The sequence below is a fragment of the Lemur catta genome, chromosome 15 (genome assembly GCF_020740605.2).
Source record: "Lemur catta isolate mLemCat1 chromosome 15, mLemCat1.pri, whole genome shotgun sequence".
Classification (NCBI taxonomy): domain Eukaryota; kingdom Metazoa; phylum Chordata; class Mammalia; order Primates; family Lemuridae; genus Lemur; species Lemur catta.
The window spans coordinates 27,817,002-27,842,675 of record NC_059142.1 but is presented as its reverse complement, the minus strand read 5'-3'; the positions used below and the strand labels follow the sequence as shown (position 1 = coordinate 27,842,675).

Genomic DNA, 25,674 nt, shown 5'->3' with positions numbered 1-25,674 from the left:
AAAGTGAGATGAAAGTAGAAAAGCAGTGCTAAAATCGCTGGAAGTGTTTTGTTCCATACAAAATATACGTAAAGACCCGTGATACACAATATATCTCAGTATAAATGTCTTTGAAAAGTGTGGGACACATGGGGAAAAAAAAGCTGACACAAAAATCTTACAAGGCAGAGTTCACACAAGGTTAATACATCACTGTTACCCTAACTTCAGTGAAAATGAGCTTTAATATATTTAAACTGAACTTCTGGTATTATCATCCCATTAAAAAAAAAAGTAAAGACTCTGATACTTTAAAAGTTACATTTTAATGCAATAATTGAACTTTCTACCTGCTAAAAAATTAACAAAGTAGAAATTAATTTTGTTCATTATGATCTAGACTTAAAGTTCCAAACAAAGCTATTAGCTATTATTCCATTACATAAACAAAAGAACTTAATTTACCCCAAGGTGACCATTTTCCTCCTTTTATCAACAGTAGGTAAGCCACTGAAAACTGCAACCACAACAGCATCTGAATCCAAAACTTTACAATGCCGGTCTTCAGTTTTTGGCAAAATATCACCAATACTGCCATGTATCAAGGCTCGAGAACTGTGCCTGCTCCCAATCTGACAGCTTCCTGCAGAAACTTCAAAAAACGAAGATCAATCAAAATTCAAAAAGGCAAATAAATACTAAAGGTCTCTCTGAGGTTAGAAAATTCACTATATATGTATTTTTAAACTATGTAAAAACTTCAAAAACAATCTTAAAATATATCCCAGTCCTTTTGATGATAGGTATTTAAAATTAAGGAGTACAGAATATGCAGTCTAATGGCTGCATTTTCTTAAGGGCCTGTTCTGTTGTGAGATCAAGAAACTTTGAAATAGAACTTTAGCATTTCAAGGTCTAAAGCTTTACCATAACATCAATTTCTTATGAGACATCTACCCACTGAGATTACATTCTGAACTCCCCAAATTTACCTTCAGACAGAGCCTGACAGTCTCCCTTTGAACGATTATTTTCCCCGGAGTCCACTGCTCTCCGAAGTGATAGACTACCTGCTATACTGGACCGAGCTGGCTTGGGTGAATTACTCTTCTTATTTGTGGCTGCAAAGACATTTAAAAACATTTTTTAATATGATCAAATACCACAAAATTCACTAGTCAGTCAGAAAAAGTTTAATCTTACCATGCATGGAAGCTGTTTTTTCTTCTGTTCCAAAAATAAACAAGATACTTTGTAGTCCCAACTGATTTATTTGGGGGTGTATGAAAAAATTTATCTTGCTGCTTGTGGAGCAGAATCTTAACTTAGAAGATTCTCTAGAAGGTTATTTGTGAACTCCATAAGAAAAGTCATAACAATCTCAATGCAATTAAACTAAGTATAAACAAAAATATACCCATCGAAATACCTGGAAATTATAAAGTATTGCTTGACTAAAAATCAATGCTGAATTAGAAACAAATAACAATTACAATACTTCAAATCAAAATGTTCATGGCCAAAGTTGTAATGAAAAGAAAATGTATAGTCTTAAAATGAATTAATCAGAGGGAAAAAAAGGCAACTAAATGGCCTAATATGCAGACTCAAGAAGCTAGAAAAAGAATATAAAAATATGGTGTGATGCAGCAAGAAAGCCCTTGCCAGAAGCCAGGGCCACACCCTTGAACTTCTCAGCCTGAAGAACTGTGAGCTAAATAAACTTTTCTTTATAAATAAATAAACAGAAAATCAGAAGACATTCATTGATAAATAATAAACAGGTTCAGCAAGGTCATAGGATATAAGAAAAAACAATCAATTGTCTTTCTATACACCAGCAGAAGACAACTTGAGAATGAAATTAAGAAAACTAATTTATAGTAGCATCAAACAGAATAAAATACTTTGGAATAAATTTAACAAAAGAAATATAAGAGTTATAATATTATGTTGAAAACGACCACACATTGTTGGAAAAAAAGACAACAGGAAAGACATCTTGTGTTCACTGCTTGGAATACCTAATATTGTTAACAAAGCAATACTCCCAAAATTGATCTATAGAGTCAACACAATCCCTAAAAAAATACTAGCTTTTTTTTTTAACAAATTGACAAACTAGTCCTAAAATTCATATGAAAATGTAAGAGACCCAGAATAGCCAAAACAATCCTTTTTTTGGGTGGGGGTGGTATTGAGACACAGGGTCTTTCTCTATTGCCTGGGTTAGAGTGCAATGGCATCACCATAGCTCAATGCCACCTCAAACTCCTGGGCTCACGTGCTCCTCCTGCCTCCCGAGAAGCTGGGACTACAGGTGTGCACCAAAATGTCTGGCTCATTATCATTTTTTTTATGATAGAGATGGGGTCACACTGTTGCCCAGGTTGGTGTTGAACTTCTGGCCTCAAGTGATCTTCTCACCTCGGCCTCCTAAAGGATCACAGGTGTGAGCCACCATACTCAGCCCCCAAAACAATCTTAAATGGCAGACCCACACTTCTGATTTCAAAACTTACTATAAAACTACAGTGATCAAGACTGTGTGGTAGTGCTATGTATATGAGAAACAAAATTGAGAGTCTAGAAATAAACTCTTATATTTATAGTTAACTGAGTTTTTACAAGGATACCAAGGCAATTCAATGGGCAAAGAAAAAAAGGGACAATAACAAGTGCGGCGAAGGGTGTGGAGAAACTGGACCCTTACACACTGCTGGTGGGAATATGAAATGATGCAGCTGCTTTGGAAAACACTCTAGCACTAGCAGTTTCTCAAAATGTCAAACACAGTTCCCAAATAACCCAGCAATTCCACATTTAAGTATATACTCAAAATAAACAAAAACATGTCCACACAAAAAGTTGTACATATGTTCATAGTAGTATTACTGATAATAGCCAAAAAGTAGAAACAACCCAAATGCCAATCAACTAATGAGTGGATAAACAGTATGTGGTACAGCCATATCATGAAATATCATTCACCCATAAAAAGGAATAAAGTTAATACACAGTACATTGAAGAACCTTGAAAACGTTGTTAAGTGAAAGAAGCCAGACATAAAAGACCTCATATTGCATAATTCCATTTATATGAAAAGTCCAGAAGAAGAAAAATCCATAGAGAAAAAGTAGATTAGTGGTTAACAGGGGCTGGGGGAGATGGAGAGCCACTGTTTATGGGTATGGAGGTAAAATGTTCTTAAACTTAGATAAATGTTAGAAAAAACTATGATCAACTTCTTCCCTGCAAAGTATAATAAATTATTGCTTAAGAGAAAAAAAGAGACATGCATTAACAAAGACATAAGCAGAAATGTAACAAAAAATAAATTTAAAAAAATGCTAGTGAGGGTGTGGAGAAAAGGGAACTCTTAGACATTGTTGGTGGGAATGTAAATTAGTATAGAGCCATTATGGATAACAGTATGGAGGTTCCTCATAAAACTATAAATAGAACATATGATCCAGCAATCCCACTACTAGGTATATATCCAAAGGAAAGGAAAGGAAATCAGTAGATCAAAGAGACATCTGCACTCTCATGTTTATTGCAGCACTATTCACAATAGCCAAGATATGGAATCAACCTAAGTGTCCACAAACAGATGATATAAAGAAAATGTGGTATATATACACTAAGAAATAACATTCAGCCACAAAAAAGACAACAATCCTGTCATTTGTGACAACATGGATGGACATTATGTTAAGCGAATAAGCCAGGAACAGGAAGATAAATACTGCATGTTCTCACTCATATACAGAAGCTAAAAAAAGTTGACTTGTAGAAGTAGAGGGTAGAATAGTGGTTACCTAGAGGTTGGGAACAGTACGGGGGTGGGAGGATAGGAAGAGGTTGGTTAAAGGATACAAAATTACAGCTAAGCAAGAGGAATAAATTCTATCTAGAGTTATACAACACTATAGGGTGACTAGAGTTAACAAATATTTACATTTTCAAATAGCTAGAAGAGAGGATTTTGAATGTTCCCAACACAAAAGAAATGATCAACATTTGAGGTGATGGATATAGTAATTACTGAATTGACCACTACCCATTATATAATGTCAAAATATCACTATGTACCCCACAAATACTTACAATTATGTGTCAACTGAAAAATAATAATTTGGGACAGGGAGGAGGGAAAGCGGCAAGTAATATGGAAGATGAGGAGCTGGGAGGAGGTGGCAGACAGTGGGGAAATCCAAATCTCCTCCCAAAGTGCCCACTGTGATTTAGGTCAATAGCCTTCCCATGGGGTCCCCTTCACAGATCCACATCCTCAAGACGCCCACCAGCAACAGTTTGGTCAGCAGCCCCAACTCCACCAGCAGACTACGTCAAGTGTCCCTAGCACAGCAGTAGATGGAATACGCTGAGGCCTCAAAGAGGGTCCTGGGCAGCCCTAGCCCTAAGGAAGAGCATGAGAAACACATCCTCAACAAGCCAACCAGGATCTCCCAACCCAAAGACAGCAGGCAGCCCAATAATGTGATCAGACAGCCTTTGGGTACTGATGGGTCACAAAGCTTCAAACAGAACAGATAAATGTAGGCAAGAAAGGATACTGCTGCTGCTGCCACCACCTCCTCCTGGGGCATCCACCATGGGTTGCACTGCTGTGGCATACACCTGGACTTGAGCAGAGGAACCAACTTGACTTACTTGCACTGTGATGCCCCTTGTTCTGCCTACTGTGACCTTGAACCCCATGCACTGTGACTCCCCTTTCCCCCTGTGATTGGCATGTTAACAAGAGTTATCCCAAGTCAATGGAAAGGGAAAAGGTGGGGATTGGGGGAAGGTAAGGGGGGCTCACCAAGGACTCAGAATAGAGAGACAGTGCCACTTGGGGTAAGGCCAGCACCAGCAATAACAGTTTATCATGCTCATTAATTTGGGATTTCAAAACACAATTGAGAACTCCCACCCACCCACCCCAAGTGCATGTCTACATCACTTAAAATGTAGGTGCCATTTGAAAATTTTTAAAACAATAATTTTAAAAATTAAATTTAAAAAATGGGTTTAATTCAAAGGACTTGAACAGACATTTCTCCAAGAAGATACACAGATGACCAATAAGCACATAAAGAGATGCTCAATATCATTATTCATTAGGGAAATGTAAATCAAAACCACAATGAGATATCATTTCATGCCTGTTAATTAGGATGATTATTAAAAACAAATAAACAATAAAACCAGAGTATAAAATCCTGTTCCATTTTCTCCCTCTCGAAACACATGTTCCTGGCTTGTGGCTGGAGCAGTGTTTCCCAGCCTGTCAGAATGGCCACTACAGGCTAAGAAATCCTTCCCAAGAAATAAAGCTCTCCTTTTAAAAATATATATATAAATAAAAATTTTTAAATGAAAAAATAAAATATAAAATACTCTAGAAAATAACAAGTGTTTGGTGAAGATGTGGAGAAACTGGAAGCCTACTGCACTGTTGCTGCAGCTGCTATAGAAAACAGTATGACATAGGTTCTTCAAAAAATTTAAGAATAGAATTACCATATGATCCAGCAATTGGACACCTATATTAATATTAACGTTATTCACAACAGCCAAAAGGTGTAAACAACCCAAATATGTCCATCAAAGGATGAATAAACAAAATGTGATATACTCATACAATGGATTATTCAGCCTTAGAACAAAAAAGGAAATTCTGCAATATGCCACAACATGGATGAATTTTGAAGACATTATGCTAAGTGAAATGTCAGTTAAAAAAAAAATTGTATGATTCCACTCATGTGATACATAGAATAGTCAAATTCATAGACACAGAAACTGCAAATATTTGATGAACTTCTTTCCTATGCATCCAGAATAGTACTAGTTATGTACCATCCTTGGGAGAATTCAGAAAGATGGAAACCTCAGTCAATAAAGGCTGTGAGCCTATGAGCAAGTCCATTTTCCCACTGTTAAAACTCCAGAATATGCCACTATATTTCACACAAGTGGTTGTAATAAGCTATTAATGGTCTCACAACTTCTGCTCTCAACTCTTTTTAGACCCTTCTCCAAATAACAAGCAAAGTCATCTTTGTAAAGAGTAAACAAGATTATAAACACTCCCCTGATTTACATTCTCCAGAGACTTCCTCCTAAAATAAGAATAAAACTCAAACTCCTAATTGAGGTTTTATAAGACCCTACCTGATCTAAATCCTGCCTACCTCTCTGACTTCATCTCCTACTATTCTCCTCTCTCTGCTTAGTTCACCATATTTAGTCATACTGGTCTCCCTTCAATCTCTCAAACACACGAAGCAAATCCTATGGCCAGTGACTTTGTATTTTTTGTTCTGTTTACCCAGAAAACTGCTTTCTCTGGATCTTTGAATGGCTGCCACCTTCTCAACCTTCAAATCTGAGGTCAAATGTTGCCTCCTCAGAGACTCTCACTGACCACCCCAACTAAACTAGCCCACTTCTCATCTGTTCCTCCCAATCCCACTCCTCTGTTGTTTCTTTCACAGCATTTTTTAACCAACTGAAATTATCTTTATTGTTTACAGATTTTAATGTCTGATTCCCATCACTAGAATGCAAGATCCATGTGGTTAAGAATTTCGTCTTGCTTGTTACCCAGTATAAAGTAAGCAATTGAGCAATGTTAGCTCCATTACATAATAAAAAATATATGGAATCAATTTTGGATGGGGAAAAAGGTCTGCACATATTTGCAGTCTTAATTCACGAAGAGAGATGTTTAAATATTATTTTCCTGAGGGAAAAAAAAGTCATCTAGCTTCTCAAATAACATATGGAGAAACGACACTAATAGGAAGTTTTTCACTTACAGTTTCGTATGTAACAACTGGCAACTGATGACTTTGCCAGCAGTTCCATCCCCAAATCCTGTACTCTGCCAGAGTTTTCGGCTCCACATGCAGCCAGAGCTGCCTGGTCAGCAGAAAAAAGGTTTGTCTGCATGTCTCCAGAGGCAGTGTTGCTGCTTTTTATTTCTGAAAGTGTATTCTTTACATCAGTTTTCATACATCGAACTTCAGCCATTTGAGTTTTGAGTCTTTTTAGCATCTTTAAATCAGAGGGCACTCGCCACATTGCCTGCTGCTTCCTTTGGTCTTTATCTTTTCGAGAATATGATGCTTCAGAGAGAAATTGACAAGTCATGTTAATATAAACTTTAACATTCATGAAATCATTTTGTACCATGAATATATGCAAATTCAATGTGAAAAATAAGCTAAGGTGCTTTAGGTGGTATCAACAATAAAAGCATGCATTAGGCCAGATATATTCACTGACACCTGTAATCCTAGCACTCTGGGAGGCAGAGGCAGGAAGAGCACCTGAGGTCAGGAGTTTCAGACCAGCCTGAACAAGTGCAAGACCCCATCTCTACCAAAAACAGAAAAAATTAGCTGGGTGTGGTGGCACACACCTGCAGTCCCAGCTACTCTGGAAGCTGAGGCAGGAGGATCGCCCAAGCTGAGGAATTTGAGTTTGCAGTAAGCTAGGATGACACCACTGCGAGACTCTGTCTCCAAAAATTAAATAAATAAATAATACTAAATTTCACTAATGAAAATAAAGAGAAGATACAAGAGTCCTAAGTTTACACCTTCAATGTTAGAATCTGAGTCACATCATAATCACTCAAATCTGAATTATATATTTAGCTCTAAAAATTTAAAAGATGCTCTACTGGCCGGGCACGCTGGCTCACGTCTGTAATCCTAGCACTCTGGGAGCCCGAGGCGGGAGGATTGTTTGAGCTCAGGAGTTCGAGACCAGCCTGAGCAAGAGCCAGACCCTGTCTCTACTAAAAACAGAAAGAAATTATATGGACAGCTAAAAATATACATAGAAAAAATTAGCTGGGCATGGTGGCGCATGCCTGTAGTCCCAGCTACTCGGGAGGCTGAGGCAGGAGGATTGCTTGAGTCCAGGAGTTTGAGGTTGCTGTGAGCTAGGATGATGCCACGCCACTCCCTCTAGCCCGGGCAACAGAGTGAAACTCTGTGTCAAAAAAAAAAAAAAAAGATGCTCTACTGCTTTGTGCTTTCTTCTTTATACTTTTCCACTTTTCTCAAATTTTCTACACTGAGCTTTTATGTCCATAATTGAAAACATGAAAAACTCAAAAGCTAAATACTTTGCCAAATCTGCTATATATGTTATATTAAAAATATATATTCTAACTAAATTCAAAAAGTCGCTTTATTGGATACATCTATTAAGCACAATAGAACATCATAAAATAGTATCCAGTGACTGAATTTTTTCATCCACTAAAAGGTGAGTTTTCTCTCTTCCCAGAGAAGTAGTTAAAGTTGTTTTTAATTTCTTCTTCCCCTACCTAAATATTTAAAAAAGCACAAGTAAGGGAAATACACACTTCTGTTCTATTGCAGGAAGGTAAAAAGAGGCAGATACTTTGGAAATCGAAGAACATTATGACTGACTCAGAGCAAAAAGAAACCAAGCCAAATTAAAAAAAAAAAACAACAAAACCAGGGACCAAGAGGCACTGTAACTAGACAATGAACAAATCCTTTTTCAGCAGACATGATAGCCGAACCTTCTTAAACATTACAACCATCCACTGCCACACAAGAGGAAGTACAGTAAAAGGTAGACATTGGGGTCTGCCCAACAGCCATTCCCCTACTTCTATATCTTGCCAAAAAGACCCAGATTGTGTTCAGGTATCAACCAAGTGGGCAGCAATGTGCTCAGGGAGATCAGGTCCCTCCTTGAGCCCCAGGGCATACTTGGGTCCATGACTAGTCTCATTTCATTCCTTTTTGACAATGTTTAGAATGAGCACTAGACCCAGTTCTGGCCAAGAGACTACTGGGGCACTTTTGGGAAAGATTTTCTACCCTGACAGGGAGATTTCCTTGTGTTTATTTATTTAACAAACAACTATAAAGAACTTGCTGTGTGTTGGGCAAAAATATTAAGCCATTTAATCTCATATCAATCCTATGAAGTAAGGACTATTATTTTTTTTTCTTAAGTCTGTGAAAGTACTATTATTAACTCCATTTTATAAATAAGACACTAAGAGGTTGCATAACATACTCAAGGTAACATAGCTAGAAAGTAAAGGACCTTGAATTCAAACCAAAGAGTCTGCCTCCAGAGTCAGTAATCTTGATATTAATAACTTCAGGGTAATGGGAATAAGGTCTCTTTGCTGCCTAGTTTTTTCTTCTTGCTAGTGACACATTCCTGTGAATACATGATGCCTGGTGCTGCGGCAGCTATCTTATTACAGTAAGAGAAGAGGCAAAAGTATCACAGGAAGATCATCTTGTGCTCTGCCTCTAAGTACCTGATGATCCTAGAATCACCTACCTTCAGATTTCTTAGTATGCATAATTAAGTGCCTTTATTATTTAAGCCACCAGTTAGAAGCATTTTGTTACTTGCAGTTAAAAGCATTCATAACAGAACATGACCAGAGATTTCAGAAAGTTGGAATCTGGTCTCAGGTCCACCATTTAGACACGGTAACTTTCTTAGTCCATTAACTTCTCTGAGTCTGTATGTTTATTTGTACAATGAAGATAATATACACACAACAGGGTTGTTGTGAGGCTCAGAAAATTCAATGTTTGTGAAAACACTCTGCAGTTTTCCAAAATCCATCATTAGGCCAGGCACTGTGACTCCCCCCGTGTAATCCTAGCACTTTGGGAGGCCAAGGCAGGAGGATCACTTGAGGCCAGAAGTTAAAGACCAGCCTGGGTAACACAGTGAGACCTCATCTCTACAGAGAATTAAAAATTTGGCCAGGCACGGTGGTACATATCGCCCATAGTCCTAGCTGACCACAGTGAGCTAGAAAGCTGACTTGAGCCCAGGAGTTCCAGGCTGCAGTGAGCTAAGATTATACCACTGCACTCAAAAGCCTGAGCTGGAGCTAGTAGACCCCCAACTCTTAAAAGACACTACTTTCCTGCTTAGAATCCCACATAACATTCTATAGGAAAGTACCAGCAAGGCACAAAGGCCCTTCATTATCTGATTCTACCTTATTTCTCAGCAGTTTTATATCTTCTACCTCCATTCCAAATATACCCTAATCTTTTGGAATTACTTACAACTCTTTCTAATACATGGGCCTTGCTCTATCATGCTTCCATTCTTTTCACATATACTATTCCCTTTCCATTTCTTTCTCTGCCAACCCAAACTCATCAGATATAACCTTAAATGCCCCTCTTTTAGGCATCTGTACTGTCAACATCCCCCTCCTCACAAATCAATTCTTATCTAAATTTGTATAATATACAGATTATATTTCTACCAAAGCACTTACATTACAATATGGAAGACAAACACGTAGACTATGAACAACTTCAGGGTGGAAATCAGATCTTAAGTGATCTTTGTATTCTAGGCCAAGCACAAAAATACTTAATATGTTTGCTAAAACAATCTTTGTGACTCCCACTTCCCACTCCACATGTCCATGGACTTAAATATGAGTATCTCTATTAACCTACACATTTCAGTTTATTATTATCAGAAACTGACAAGAATGGCAAAGGAGGAGTAAAAATCCCAAATGGAAAAATGCAAAAAGAATTAAATAAACCCTCATCATCTGACAATCAGTCAATAAACATTTACTAAGCCTGTTTTAAATACTAAGCACTGTGTTGGGCAGGGGATACAACAGTAAACAAGAAAAACATCCTGCCTTTACCATCACAAAGCTCCCAGTCCAGCTGGGAAAAATAAAAAATAATCAGTTTCAATACTGAAACTGCCCTTTACAAAATTAATAAAGGGCCACAAGGTGGGAACTGGTAGAGGCCTGAACTGTGCAAAGGTTTATAGTTTAAAAATAGTAAATACTTTAAAATATATATATATAACTAGCCATTGTCTCTAGTTTGCTTTCCTATAATTGTTACTCATAAGTCACATATAAGTCATAAAGATTCTTAACTTTGTGAATTAGATAACATCACCCTTGTCAAACCTAAGGCTAGTTTTTAAGATACCTTCCAGGCCCTGAATTCCAGTGGATTGGCTGACCCACCCAGACCAGTGGCCCATACCAAGGAACTGACTCAACTCATCTCGTGACCCGCCTCCCACCCAAGGAACTGACTAAACAGAAGACAACGATTTCTACCCTCCTATGGTTCCACCCCCAAACGCAGACAATCAGCAGACCCAATTGCCTCGCCAAACTATTTTTAAAAACCCTTTCAGAAAGACAGATTTGAAGACTTCCTCCCATATCCTCGTGTTGTGCCTGTGATATTAAACTCTTCCTCTACTGTAACCCCCTGTTGTCTCAGCGTATTGGCTTCCTTTTGAGCAGTGGGTAATGAACCTGGCACGGCTGTAATAGTACTGTGTAATAAGTACAAAGACAGGAAAGTGTAAGGTGCTATGGGGTCTTACATTACAAAATAAGAAGCCTTCCTTACTGCCCTAAGTCATAAGGCTAATTAGAATTAAGAGTCTCATCTATAATACCTTTTTTGGGGGGGGCATAGATATGGTCTTACTCTGTTGCCTGGGCTAGAGTACAGTGGAGTCATCATAGCTCATTGCAACCTCAAACTCCTGGATTCAAGCGATCCTCCTGCCTCAGCCTCCGAAAGTGCTGGAATTACAGGCATGAGCCACAACACCTGGCTCTAAAATGTAGCTTTTAAAGGTAAATCCTTAGCTGTTCAAAATGACTCCATCCTGAGAGTTTCAAAAAGCCCAATTATGATGACACAAATCCCCATCTTGATACAGTTAAACAAATGTAATTTAACTTTAACAAACAACCTTTGCACATAAAACATTGCTGCCAATTGGAATACATTTTTAATCTATTGAATGATGAAGCATGAGTAAAAAGTAAAATCTTTTTCTACGTTCAATTTATACACAGTTCCACTTGGAAGTCAGGGAATTCATGAGGCCTGAAACACTCGAAGTCCATTCACAATGAGAACAATTGTACTTCACATGAATCAGTCGGTCAGTTAGGCATACTCTAAGTAGCAAATCATATTAAAAATCTTACAGGCATTTTTACTTTGTTTTTGCAGAAAACATCACTGAAGAAAAACAAAAAAATTAATTTGTTTCATATAAATGTTACTTTTCTGGCATATAATAAAAAATCAATTTGCTACAGAAATACACCATGTTCCAACTCTTACCTGAAATACTGGAATCAAAATTAAAGAGTTCTTTTAGAGATCCACAGAAAAAAGGGAAATCATCATTGTTATTTTACCTGTAGGCTGCAAAAGTGAAGCAGGTGGGCGAGGCTGTAAGCCCCACAAATTTTCCATACTGCTCCGGTCCTTAAGGTCCAACAAATGTATTAAAATTAATGGATCAATGTCTAATAAACTACTGGTAGCAGCAGAGCATAAATGTGTTCTTCTTGACATTCTGCTACTGGCACCCACATAGGCATGGCTACTACCTGCAAAAGGAATTGAGTGTAGAAAATGTACATATAATGTATATTTGCACAAATTTAAGTATACTTCAAAAAACTGGCTAACATTGTTCGAATACTTGTTTATGGACCTATCTCCTAGGAGTTCAGGTTCATGATGAGAAACACAAAGAAGAAACCAGACTGTCAGAGAGATGTATACTAGCACAGTAACTGACCAAAGGCCTCATTAGTATCTAGAATTCAGGAGTAAGCATCAACTCCATGCTGAGCCCTAGAAATAAAAGATGACATGTACAATGTGCACAATTAGGGGGATGAGGGGTGAGGGTGAGGAAAAGGAAATTAATATCCCATGACCCACTGGTCTTAGATGAAAGGTAAATGCCCACAAATTAACAGATTCCAAATAACTAGACACCGAAGTATTAGGTTATTAAGTATGATTTGTCCAATTTCCTTAAGTACTAAGTTTGACAGTTGAGATCTCTACATTTCACTCTGACACTTCTTGTTTTATTTTTATTATGAAGGTACATCCTCAAACTTTCAAATGCATGGTTTGACTTGTGATTACCTTTCACTTTTTTTTTTAGAGCAATTTTTGTGAAACCATGGATAAGTGAAAAATTTGTGTTATTTTCAAGTTTGAGTTCCGTTGTGGAGCCAGTACAGTGCAGACAGCTCAAAATATCAACAAAGTTTTGGGAAGGATGTGGCTAATGAATGCATAACATCAATGGTTTGAGAAGTTATGTTGTGGTGATTTTAATCTTGAAAATGAGCCATGTGGGTGACCTGAGACCAAAGTGGATAATGATGAGCTGAAAGCTGTAGTAGAAGCAAATCCATCTCAATTTATATGTGAATTAGCAGCAAGGTTTGATGTTACTATTCCAACAACATTGGATCATTTGAAACAAATCGGCAAGGTAAAGAAGCTGGATAGAAGGGTACCACATAAATTCAAGTGTCAGAATAGAAATTGTCTCAAAGCTTGCCCTTCTTTGCAGTCATGACATAAAGGCGAACTGCTTCCACATCATATTGTTATGTGTGATGAAAAATGGATTGTTTTTGATAATCACAAGCATTCAGCACAATGGCTGGATAAAGATGAAGTGCTGAAACACAATCCAAAACCGAATAATCATCAAAGCTAATAGTGTCTGTTCCATGGTCCAGTGCTGGTATTACCCACTACAGCTTCATGAAACCTGGTCGATTTCTACTGCAACCAATTGGACGAAATGATGAGGATGCTTGCAATTAAGCAGCTGAGATTGGTCAATAGAGACAGGCCAATCCTCTTGCACGACAACGCTCAACCACATGTTGCACAAACAAAGCTGCTCAAACTGCAGAAGGTGGACTTGGAAACTCTCTGTCATCTACTGTATTCACCAGACTTTGCAACATTTGACTACCACCTCTTCCAGGCTTTGGACCACTTCTTGCAAAGAAAAATATTCAGTTCTCAACAAGCTGTGGAAAATGCCTTTTGCAATTTCATTGCCACTTACCTACTGTTAAGATAGCAAAACTGTGCTGATAGTTTAGGTGCATACTTTGATTAACTGTACTGCTTCTTGAGATATAATAAACTTTTGATTCAAAATCAGACATTTCATATTTAATGACCTAATAGGAATCTCATTCAGGTCTCTGCACAGCAAAATGTACAGGTCATTACAGTTTGGTAGACTTTTTCTAGCTTAATTAAATACTGGAGTACAATGTGAAGTTTTCTGACAGAACTTGTTAATGACTGATGCATATTACAGGTATCAGTGAGCAGATGTCATGCCCGTACCACCTGTATTTGACTAAGCTCATTAAGCCAAGGAAAACAAGTGACTTTTCTGTAGTGCCTCGTATAAGGCCTAGCAAATATCAGGTATGGAAATGTTGCTTAAAACTGTCCTTTAATAAAGCTATTTAAATACATTCTAAAGAGACACCACATTTTTAAGAGGCTATATGCACGAAAGTCTTATAATATAAAATAATCAGGTTCTGACTGCCCATGAGTATTTCAGAGATCCAGCAGGAAATAACTTAGGAGAAAAGTTCCATTATTCAGAACCTCCAAGCCAATTAGTAATTTATGTTTTCCACATCCTCATGTTCTCACTTTCTCCCAATTCTTCTATCTCCTCTTTTAAGGATTATTATCTCACTGCCAATTTTTCTTCCCAGCCTGTGTATCCACTGCAATTCCTAATAAATAGCAGAAAATTATTCCCCCTTCATGTTGAAACTATTTTGGATTTCTTTTCTTTTACTGAGTAGTTCCCAAATAAGGCTAAATATCAGTGAGGTGAAGGAACTTTAAAAATTACAGGTTCTGGCCGGGCGCGGTGGCTCACGCCTATAATCCTAGCCCTCTGGGAGGCCAAGGCAGGTGGATGGCTCGAGGTCAGGAGTTCGAGACCAGCCTGAGCGAGACCCCGTCTCTACTAAAAATAGAAATAAAAATTATCTGGACAACTAAAAATATATAGAGAAAAAATTAGCCGGGCATGGTGGCGCATGCCTGTAGTCCCAGCTACTCGGGAGGCTGAGGCAGTAGGATCGCTTAAGCCCAGGAGTTTGAGGTTGCTGTGAGCTAGGCTGATGCCACGGCACTCGCTCTAGCCCGGGCAACAAAGCCAGACTCTGTCTCAAAAAAAAAAAAAAAACTAAATAAAATAAAAAAGAAATTACAGGTTCCTAGCTCTATCCCAGATATACCAAATGAGAATATTGAAGTGGGACCCAGGAACTTTTCCCAAAAAGCTACTCAGGTGATTCTGAGGAATAATAGTGTTTGTTATTTACTGCCCTAATATCTGGTTCTTCTTTTAAAATAGAAGTTGTTCATTCTCCCATTTTAAATGTACTTATAGTACAGAAAGCAGTATTAGCAATCTCCTTTATCTCATTGCTTTTCCAGGCCATTATTCATACCACTGAACAAAAACTCCTTTCCTTTGTGGTTTATGATCTTTATCTACTTTCCTTTCACATGCTCCTACCTTTCTACCCACTATTGTATTCCCCCACAGTCATCAAAGGCTTTAACATCTATTTTAGTTTCCCTCTTTCTGAGCTAATATTGTCATTATTACTAAGTGTGTCTCAAACATAAATGTACAGTCTAATGCATATTCACACAAAGTCATCAGGCTGGGTGCCATGTCGCACGCCTATAATCCTATCACTCTGGGAGGCTGAGGCAGGAGGAATGCTTGAGGTCAGGAGTTACGCATATAACAAAAAAGCATTTCCACACTCTACCTAACCTTACCCACCTAACCCAGCTTTTGTTCACTGCCTTTTTTTAAAAAAAATTTTTTTATTTTAGAATAGTTTTTAGATTTACAGAAAGGGTGAAAAGATAATATAGAGTTCCTGTACATCCAACACCCAGTTTCCCACTGTTAACATCTTTCATTACTATGGTATATTTATAAGAACTAATGAACCAATATTGATATAATATTAATTAAATTCTATACCTTATTCAGATTTCATTAGTTTTCTCCTAATGTTCTTTTTCTGTTCCAGAGTCTCACTCAGAATATTAAATTACACTTAAGCTGGTTATGTCTCTTTAGGCTACTCTGGTCTGTGACAGTTTCTCAGATTTTCCTTGTTTCTGAGTAGCACAAGTCGGGTATTTTGTATAATGTCCCTCAATTAGGGTTTGTGTGATTTTTTTTTTCTTATGTTTTGATTATTTTTATGGGAATTTAGGAGCAAGACACCATAAAGTGCCATTCTCAACACATCATACCAAGGGTACATGATTTATCAGATGATGCTAAATTTGATCACCTGGGTAGATAATGTTTGCTAAGTTTCTCTACTATAAAGTTATGTTTTCCCCTTTGACACTGTCCTATTTGAAAGCCTGTTTGGAAGCAAGTCATCAAGCGTAGCCTACTTTCAAGGGGTGAAAAATTACCTTCCATCTCCTAGAGGAGGGAGTATCTAAATAATTGAACTCTTCTATATGTGTACTGTCACAGTCTAATTGTTCATATATCTATTTACTTTTAGGTTATAAATTACTTAAGAGTAAGTCTTTTTTTGTTATATTTTCCAGAAATCTTGAAATAGGCATGATATTCAACAAATGTTTGCCAAATATATAAATTTCCGAAAGCATATAATAAAAATAAACTGTTTTATTATTGTATCCTCAATACCTAGAATATAGTACCTGAATTACAGTACAATATTTAGAATTAGAACATAAGCTCCATAAGAATAGGGATATCTTTTTATTCAACACTGTATCTACAGACAGTAAAATAATGCTCAATTCAAACTAAATGCTCAGTAAATATTTGATGAATTTAAAAAAAATATAATCTCCGTTTACCCTGAATATGTAAAAATGTTACATATGACAACTTCCCTACCACACAGTTTATGAGAGGAAAGTAGGCCTAACCAAACACACACAAGACTGAAAAACAGTCCGTTGCCTCGACTCACTACACTCATCTTCCATTTTGCACAGAGAGAGTCTCTGAATTTTTCCATACTTTTTAAAACTTTGAAAATTACATCCAACAATTAGTAATAAAGTATACTTACTCAACATTTATCTGAAAATAGTAAATGACCCCTTTTTATACTGCATTAAATGCTAGGACTATAAATGTGAGGAAGACACACACGACCTTGGCCTGAGCTCAGAGATGAACAAGAAAAATGAGCAGCTAAATAAGCAATTATAATGTTTAACAAATGTCCTAATAGGTTAATCTGAAAGAGCAGGAAAAGGCACCCAAAGTAAACAGTCACGGAGGGCTTCCAGGAAGAAATGAAATGTAAGCTAAAATGAAGGAATAGGAGTTGACTATGCCCAGGATGAGGGAAAGTAGAAGGAATATGTTGGGAAGCAAAAAGGTGGGAGATAATAAGGCACATTTGAGAGGCTGAAAGAAGTTCCTCCTGACTAAAGAATGACACAGAGGAATAAGAGAAGTAAGGCTAAAGAAATAAGCAAAAACCAGGACATGAACTACTTGTGTGCCTGCCATATTAACGAGTTTGGATTTTATCCTATAAATGAATGAAATCCAATAAACGGTTTTTAAGTAAAGAATTGACATGATCAGATATTAATTAGGAGGGGGGAAAAAAACCCTCATCCTGAATTCATGCTGTGGGAAATATAATGGAGAAGAGAAATAACAGATACAAGGAACCCAGATGAGAAACTGCTGTAAAAAACAGAGACCTGGACTAGGAATGGCAACGGAGTGGGAGTAACAAATGAATTTATGCACTATTTAGGAGGTAGTACCAACAGATCTTAGTAATACATTAAAGCAGAGTTCGAGTGAGAGGAAGAAGTAAAGAATTTATAGCACTATCAGTCACTAAGATAGCAGCTACTGCTGACAGGCAGGCTGGCAGATGGAGAGATAATGATTCCTGTTTCGGAGGTGCTGCTGAGTCACACTGAGACTGCTCTATGGATCTAGAAGTCTTGGGAAAGATAATGGCTAGAGAGAGAACTTGGAGACTAATCAGCATACAGATAGTAACTGAAACACAGGTGTGGATGACATCACCCATATTAAATTGAGGTGTAGGAAGGGCTTAGGCTGGAAATTGAAATGGTAAGGACTAGTATTTAAGAGATCTTTAGTTTTTGAAGCATGTTAAAGAACACACCAGTGTTCATACTAAGAGCAACATGGGTAAAGTAGAAGCAGTATAAAGCTGGCTTTTAATTGTTCTAACCAAGATTCACATACTTAATTAAACAGATCCAAGAACACAAAACAAACACCCACTATATAAGTCAGTTCATCTCAGGAGCAACACTACGGTTTGGGGGAAAAACTGGGTTCCAAAACAAGAGGATCTGGAGTTCTAAGTCTGGTTATACCAACAACCAGCTCTGTGATCAGGCATCTAAATCTCTGAATTTTGATGATATAAAGTGAGCTCTCTAAAGATCCTTTGTAAGTCAAGATTCAATGACTCTATTCAGATTATTCTACAGTCAAGCAAGATATGCAAATAAGACTTGTATATCAGAAAGAATAGTATCAAATATGGACTTTGGACCCAGAGAAATCTGGGGATCCAATTAATCTCTTTCATTTATTAAATTGTGAAAACTTGGCAAGCTGCTGAATTTCTCTATGTATGCATCAATGAACCTGTCTCATAAAATTTTATAAATAAATGAAATAAAGTGCACATAAAATACTTCATACAGTGCCTGGTATGAAAAGAACATTTTGCAAATGTTAGCTATTATTGTTTTAAGTATCATTAGTAATAAACACTAAAATCCATACTATTATAAGACAGAACACTTCTAACACCATCAGCCATGGACAGCAGTGGCTACCACCTATTACAATATGATATGGTCAGAGAAAAGCAGAGACAGAATGGCTTAGGGTAGGGTGGGGGGTAGGTTTGGCCTCTGTACCTGGAGGTCCTGCAGCAGCTGCATCTTCCATGAGTTCTCCCTCTTCCAATTCCATGTTGTTATATTCCACATCATTTTCTCCAGACCTAAATATACACAAAATTCATCATGCTCATAGAGTAAAATACAATTAATGATTTGTCACAACTCAACAAATTTTATAATAGTGCATAGCTTTCTCCCGTGAAGATAGAATATTTCTAAATACAAAAAGGATTAGAAAGATTTTTGTCATATCACAAATATAAGTAGTGTTAATATTCAAATAGCCTTTTAAAATTATCAAGATACCATTGGCATTTAATTTTTAAAACATTTAAATTTTAAAATGGCTTAAGAACCATTGTATGGCACAAGAACAGGGACACAGACCAGTGGAACAGAATCGAGAATCCAGATATAAAACCATCCTCATATAGCCATCTAATCTTTGACAAAGCAGACAAAAACATACTCTGGGGAAAAGAATCCTTATTCAATAAGTGGTGCTGGGAAAACTGGATAGCCACATGTAGAAGACTGAAACAGGACCCACACCTTTCACCTCTCACAAAAATCAAATCACAGTGGCTAACAGACTTAAATCTTAGGAGTGAAACTATTAGAATTCTAGAAGAAAATGTGGGAAAGACTCTTATAGACATTGGCCTAGGCAAAGAATTTACGAAGAAGACCCCAAAGACAATCACAGCAACAACAAAAATAAATAAATGGGACCTGATTAAATTAAAAAGCTTCTACACAGCCAAAGAAACTGTCACGAGAGTAAATAGACAACCTACAGAATGGGAAAATATTTTTGCATGCTACACATCCGATAAAGGATCTGATAACTAGAATCTATTTAGAACTCAGGAAAATCAGCAAGAAAAAATCAAACAACCCTATCAAAAAGTGGGCAAAGGACATGAACAGAAATTTTTCAAAAGAAGACAGAAGAATAGCCAACAAACATATGAAAAAATGCTCAACATCTCTAATCATCAGGGAAATGCAAATCAAAACCACAATGAGATATCACTTAACTCCAGTGAGAATGGCCTTTATCAAAAAGTCCCATAACAACAAATGTTGGCATGGATGCGGAGAGACAGGAACATTCATACACTGCTGGTGGGACTGCAAACTAGTGCAAACTCTGTAGAAAGCAATATGGAGATACCTTAAACATATACAAGTAGACCTACCATTTGATCCAGCAATCCCATTATTGGGCATCTACCCAAAAGAACAAAAGACATTCTATAACAAAGATATCTGCACCCAAATATTTATAGCAGCACAATTCACAATTGCAAAGATGTGGAAACAACCCAAGTGCCTATCAATACATGAGTGGATTAATAAAATGTGGTATATGTATACCATGGAGTACTACTCAGCTATAAGAAACAATGGTGATATAGCACCTCTTGTATTTTCCTGGAAAGAGTTGGAACCCATTCTAAGTGAAGTATCCCAAGAATGGAAAAATAAGCACCACATGTACTCACCATCAAATTGGTTTCACTGATCATCACCTAAGAGCACATTTAATAATAACACTGATCGGGTGTCGGGCAGATGTGGGTGGGGGAAGGGATGGGTGTACACATACATAATGAGTGCGATGCGCACTGTCTAGGGGATGGACACGTTTGAAGCTCTGACTTGGGGGCGGGAGGGGGGGCGGGCAAGGGCAATATATGTAACCTAAAGTTTTGTACCCCCACAATATGCTGAAATTAAAAAAAAAAAAAAAAGAACCATTGTAAAAAGAGATTATAGCTTCAGAGAATTGGAAACCTAATGGTAGTGAACTAGGCTTAAAACACTACATATTTTTTTAAAAGCCCAAAGTACTGTATATGACTAAATATTCTTTTCTTAAAGTATTTCAGAAAGGAGGATGCAGCTTCCTAGCAGACCTCACGAAGTCTCCCATACTAAAAAACACTCGCTATTACTTTATTTTAAACAACAAAGTACTATTTGCAACAGTATAAATCAATGCTAGTTTTGGATATTCAAAGAAATCTCAAGATCAGTTCCCAGCTTGACAGTATGAGGAGCTTTGCAGAACTATGCTCTAGTGAAACTGGTGAAAATTATTTCTAAACCATTTGAAGACTCTGGAAATAGTCTAAAGGGCATATGGCAAATGAAAAATATTTACTCAAGAAAAGCTGTACAAATATGGTAAAAATATTGCATACCTGTAGTATTTGAACCAAAACCACTCCTCTTCCCCTACTAATACAGAAATCCCACTCCAGACTGATGCACCCAAGAAAGTAGGCCTCCCATTTCCAGTAGCTCCTGAAAGAAGGGCTATATTTCTGGGAGGAGCAAGACATCACCATTTCTCTTTCTGTCCCCAGCTACCTGTTGCTGATGCTAAGGTCCAGGCACATGTGGCCACAAGGTGGGAGCTCGCTTCTTCTGCCCAGACCCCACTCAATAGAGTCTACTTGGGTGTCGCATGATGAGAATACTGGGGCCCAGATCACCCCTGCTCCAGCTTATTCATAAGGTGGAGGTCCTAGGCCTGAAAAGGCAAGCTAAGAAGAGTTAAGGCTACAGTCCCCAACACCCATTTAGCTCAGCTCCTAACGTGGGAGAAGCACACTTCAGTCCCTACTCCAGCTTCAAAATGGTGGCTCAGAAATTTTTTCTGGGGGGAGAAGCAGGCTATAGAACGAAGCCTCAGAGAAACATACAGCTTTACTAAGAGCATCAACAAAATACAGTCAGCCCTCTGTATCTATGGGTTCTGCATCCATGGATTCAAAAAAATTAAGGATGAAAAATATTAAGGAAAAAAAAATTGCTGGCTGGGAGTGGTGGCTCACGCCTGGAATCCCAAAGGTTTGGGAGTCCAAGGTGGAAGGATCGCTTGAGGCCAGGAGTTTGAAACCAGCCTGGGCAATACAGCAAGACCCCATCTCTAGTGGAGAAAAAAAAAAAGATTAGCTGGGTGTGGTGACATGTGCCTGTAGTCCCAGCTACTCGGGAGGCTGAGATGGGAGGAACACTTAAGCCTAGGAACTCAAGGTAAGAGTGATTGATGCTCAGGCCACTACACAGGCCTGAGTGACAGAGCATGAAAATAAATAAAGTCTGTATTGAACATGCACAGACTTTTCCCCCTTACCATTATTCCCTAAACAATACAATAAAACAAATTACATGCATTTACATTGTAGTAGGTACTATAAGTAATCTAGAGATGATTTAAAGTATATGGGAGGATGTTGATTGTTTATATGCAAACATTACATCATTTTATATAAAGGACTTGAGCATCCTCAGATTTTGGTATCCAAGGGAGGTCCTAGAATCAATCCCCCACAGATACTAAGGGATGACTATACTAGCAAACAGGATCCAGCAACATGTAAAAACAACCACACACCATGACCAAGTGGGATCTATCCTAGGAATGCAAGGTTGGTTTATAATCCAAAAATGAACTAATGCAATATACTATATATGTCAACAGAATAAAAACCAAAAACTCCAGAGTTTTTGACAAAAGCCAACACACTTTCATGATAAAAACACTCAACAAAGTAGGAACAGAAGGGAACTTGCTCAACCTGATAAAGGGTGTCTACAAAAAACTCACAGTTAACATCATACTTGATGGGGAAAGACGTGACGCTTTCCTCCTAAGATCAGGAATAAGACAAGGATGTCCACTCACACTAATTCAACAATGTTCTGGATATTCTAGCTGGAAAAATTAGGCAAGAAAAAGAAAAAGGTATCCAGGTTGGAAAAGTAAATCCAAGTCTATTCACAGATAAAATGACTGTATATAGAAAAATTCTAAAGAATCCACTAAAAAGCGATTAGAATAAATGAGTTCAGCAAGGTTGCAGGATACAAAATTAACAGACAAAAATCAATTGTATTTCTACATATTTATAAAGAACAATCCAAAAATGAAATTAGCTAGGCATAGTGGCTTGCACCTATAATGCCAACTACTTGGGAGGCTAAGGACTGCTTAAGGGCAAGAGTTCAGGACCAGCCCAGGCAATATATTGAGATCCTGTCTCTAAAACAAATTTTTTGGCAGGGCGTGGTGGCTCATGCCTGTAATCCTAGCACTCTAGGAGGCCAAGGTGGGAGGAGGACTGCTTGAGGTCAGGAGTTCAAGACCAGCCTGAGCAAGAGTGAGACTCCATCTCTACTTAAAAAAAAAAAAAAAATAGAAAAAAATTAGCCGGGTCACATGGTACCTGCCTGTACCTGTAGTCCCAGCTACTTGGGAGGCTGAGGCAGGAAGATCGCCTGAGCCCAGGAGTTTGAGGTTACTGTGAGCTATGATGGTACCACTACACTTTACCCAGGATGAACAGAGTGAGACTCTGCCTCAAAATAAATAAATAAAATAAAATTCTTTTAAATTAGCTGGGCATGGTAGGGTGCACCCATAGTCTCAGCTGCTCAGGATGATGGCTTGAGCTCAGAAGTTAAAGGCTGCAGGGAGTGATGATCATGCCACTGCACTCCAGCCCGGGTGACAGAGTGAGACCCTATCTCTTGGGGGGGAAAAAAATTAAAAAATCAATTTCATTTACAATACCATGAAAAAACAAATTATTCAGGAATAAACTTAACAAAAGAAGTACCAAATACATATTCTGAAAACTACAAAACATTGTTGAACGATTAAAAACTTTCACTTGGTAAAAGACCCTGTTAAGGAGATGAAAAGAAAAGATACCAAGTGGGAGAAAGTATTTGCAAACCAGATATCTGACAAAGGACTAACATCTAGACTGTATAAAGAATTCTCAAAACTGAACAATTGTTGCCAGAGGCTGAGAAGGAGTTACTGTTTAATGCTTATGGAGTTTCAGTCTGAGAAGATTAAAAAAAGTTGTGGAGATAGATGATGGTGATGGTTGCACAAAAATGTGAATGTATCTAATGCCACTGCACTTAAAAATGGTTAAAATGATAAATTTCATGTTATGAATTTTTACCATTAAAAAACCTGTATAGGCCGGGCGCGGTGGCTCACGCCTGTAATCCTAGCACTCTGGGAGGCCGAGGCAGGTGGATCGCTCGAGGTCAGGAGTTCGAGGCCAGCCTGAGCAAGAGTGAGACCCCGTCTCTACTAAAAATAGAAAGAAATTATATGGCCAACTAAAAATACATATAGAAAAAATTACGCAGGCATGGTGGAGCATGCCTGTAGTTCCAGCTACTCGGGAGGCTGAGGCAGTAGGATCACTGAAGCCCAGGAGTTTGAGGTTGCTGTGAGCTAGGCTGACGCCACGGCACTCACTCTAGCCGGGCAGTAGAGCGAGACTCTGTCTCAAAAAAAAAAAAAAAAACCTGTATAAACAAAAACAATCCAATTAGAAAAACATGAAGAGAAATTTCACCAATAAGGATATACATATGGTGTGTGTATAGTATTAAACATGTGTATGTATATGTATTAAACAGATGAAACTATGTTCAGGGGCTGGGCATGGTAGCTCAACCCTGTAATCCTAGTACTCTGGGAGGCTGAGGCAGGAGGATCACTTGAGGTCTGGTGTTTGAGACCAGCCTAAGCAAAAGCGAGACCCGTCTCTACCAAAAATAGAAAAAATTAGCCAGGTGTGGTGGTGGGCACCTGTACTCTCAGCTACTTGGGGGGCTGAGGATCGCTTGAGGCAGGAGGATCGCTTGAGCCCAGGAGTAAGGGGAATGCAAATTAAAACCACAATGAAATATCACTAGAAACCTATCAGAATAGCTAAAATAAAAACTAATAACACCATTAAATGCTGGTCAGGATTCAGAGAAACTGGATCACTCATATACTGCTGGTAGGAATGTAAAACATTATAGCCATTCTGGAAAATTGGTAATTTCTTCAAAACCTAAACATGTAATTACCATATAATCCAGCATTTACATTTATCACAGAGAAATGAAGACTTATGTTGACACAAAACCTGTACATGTATGTTTATAGATTTATTCCTAATAGCCCCAAACTGGAAACAATCCAGATGTCCTTTAATAGAAGAATGGTTGAACAAACCATCCACAAGATAGAATACTACTCAGCAATAAAAAAAAACAAAAAAACTATCAATTCCTAGATTATTAGTTATTACCTGGATGTATCTCCAGAAAACTACGCTGAGTGAAAAAAAGCCAATCCCTTCAGGTTACTTATTGTATGATTCAATTTATGTAACTTTAATTCTTTAAATGACAAAATTATAGAAATGGGGAACAGATGAGTGGTTGCTAGGGGGTTAAGAAGAGGGCTCAGGTGGGAGGAAAGTGGGTGTGGCTATAAAAGGGCAACATGAGGGATTCTTATGGTGATAGAAATGTTCTATATCTTGACTATATCAATAACAATATTCTGATTGTGACACTGTGCTACTGTTTGACAAGACGTTACCAATGGGAAAAACTGTGTCAAGAGTGTTGGGATCTCTGTATTATTTCTTACAACTGCATGTGAATCTACAAGTATCTCCAAATAAAAGGAAAAAATAAACAGCAGGAAGAAAACATACAGTACTATCATAGAACGACCAATGAGGGAGAAGGTAGAGAAAAAGGAGAGAGAAGGAAAGAAAAGTCTGTCAAGTGACTGTGTTCTAGTTTAAAAAGCTACTTATAATAATCATTATCCAAACTGTATGCCTATTTCCTCATCTCTAAAAGGAAGGAATTAATCTTAATCTCTAAGATTTAATATTTTATGATTTCCCATGTGCCCAAAATAACTAAAGACTAATTGTGCTGTTATTTCTATGAATTATATAAAATAGTTTGAACTGAAATATTACTGCAGATGTATGTACA

The 25,674-nt window shown here is 37.7% G+C and overlaps 1 protein-coding gene across 2 annotated transcripts in view; it reads right to left on the bottom strand.

The window, feature by feature from the left end:
• The window catches only part of TRIM37 (tripartite motif containing 37), a 127,149-nt gene that overhangs the window by 25,291 nt on the left and 76,184 nt on the right, over positions 1-25,674 (bottom strand). The window contains exons 17-21 of one of the 2 annotated variants that reach the window (XM_045525642.1): positions 18,862-18,947; positions 12,243-12,437; positions 6,814-7,122; positions 972-1,100; positions 445-631 (exon numbers count right to left, since the gene is read on the bottom strand). In XM_045525642.1, the coding sequence (XP_045381598.1) occupies positions 445-631; positions 972-1,100; positions 6,814-7,122; positions 12,243-12,437; positions 18,862-18,947 (906 nt within the window). The remainder of the gene's footprint in view (positions 1-444; positions 632-971; positions 1,101-6,813; positions 7,123-12,242; positions 12,438-18,861; positions 18,948-25,674) is intronic. The other variant, XM_045525643.1, reaches the window with a different exon arrangement.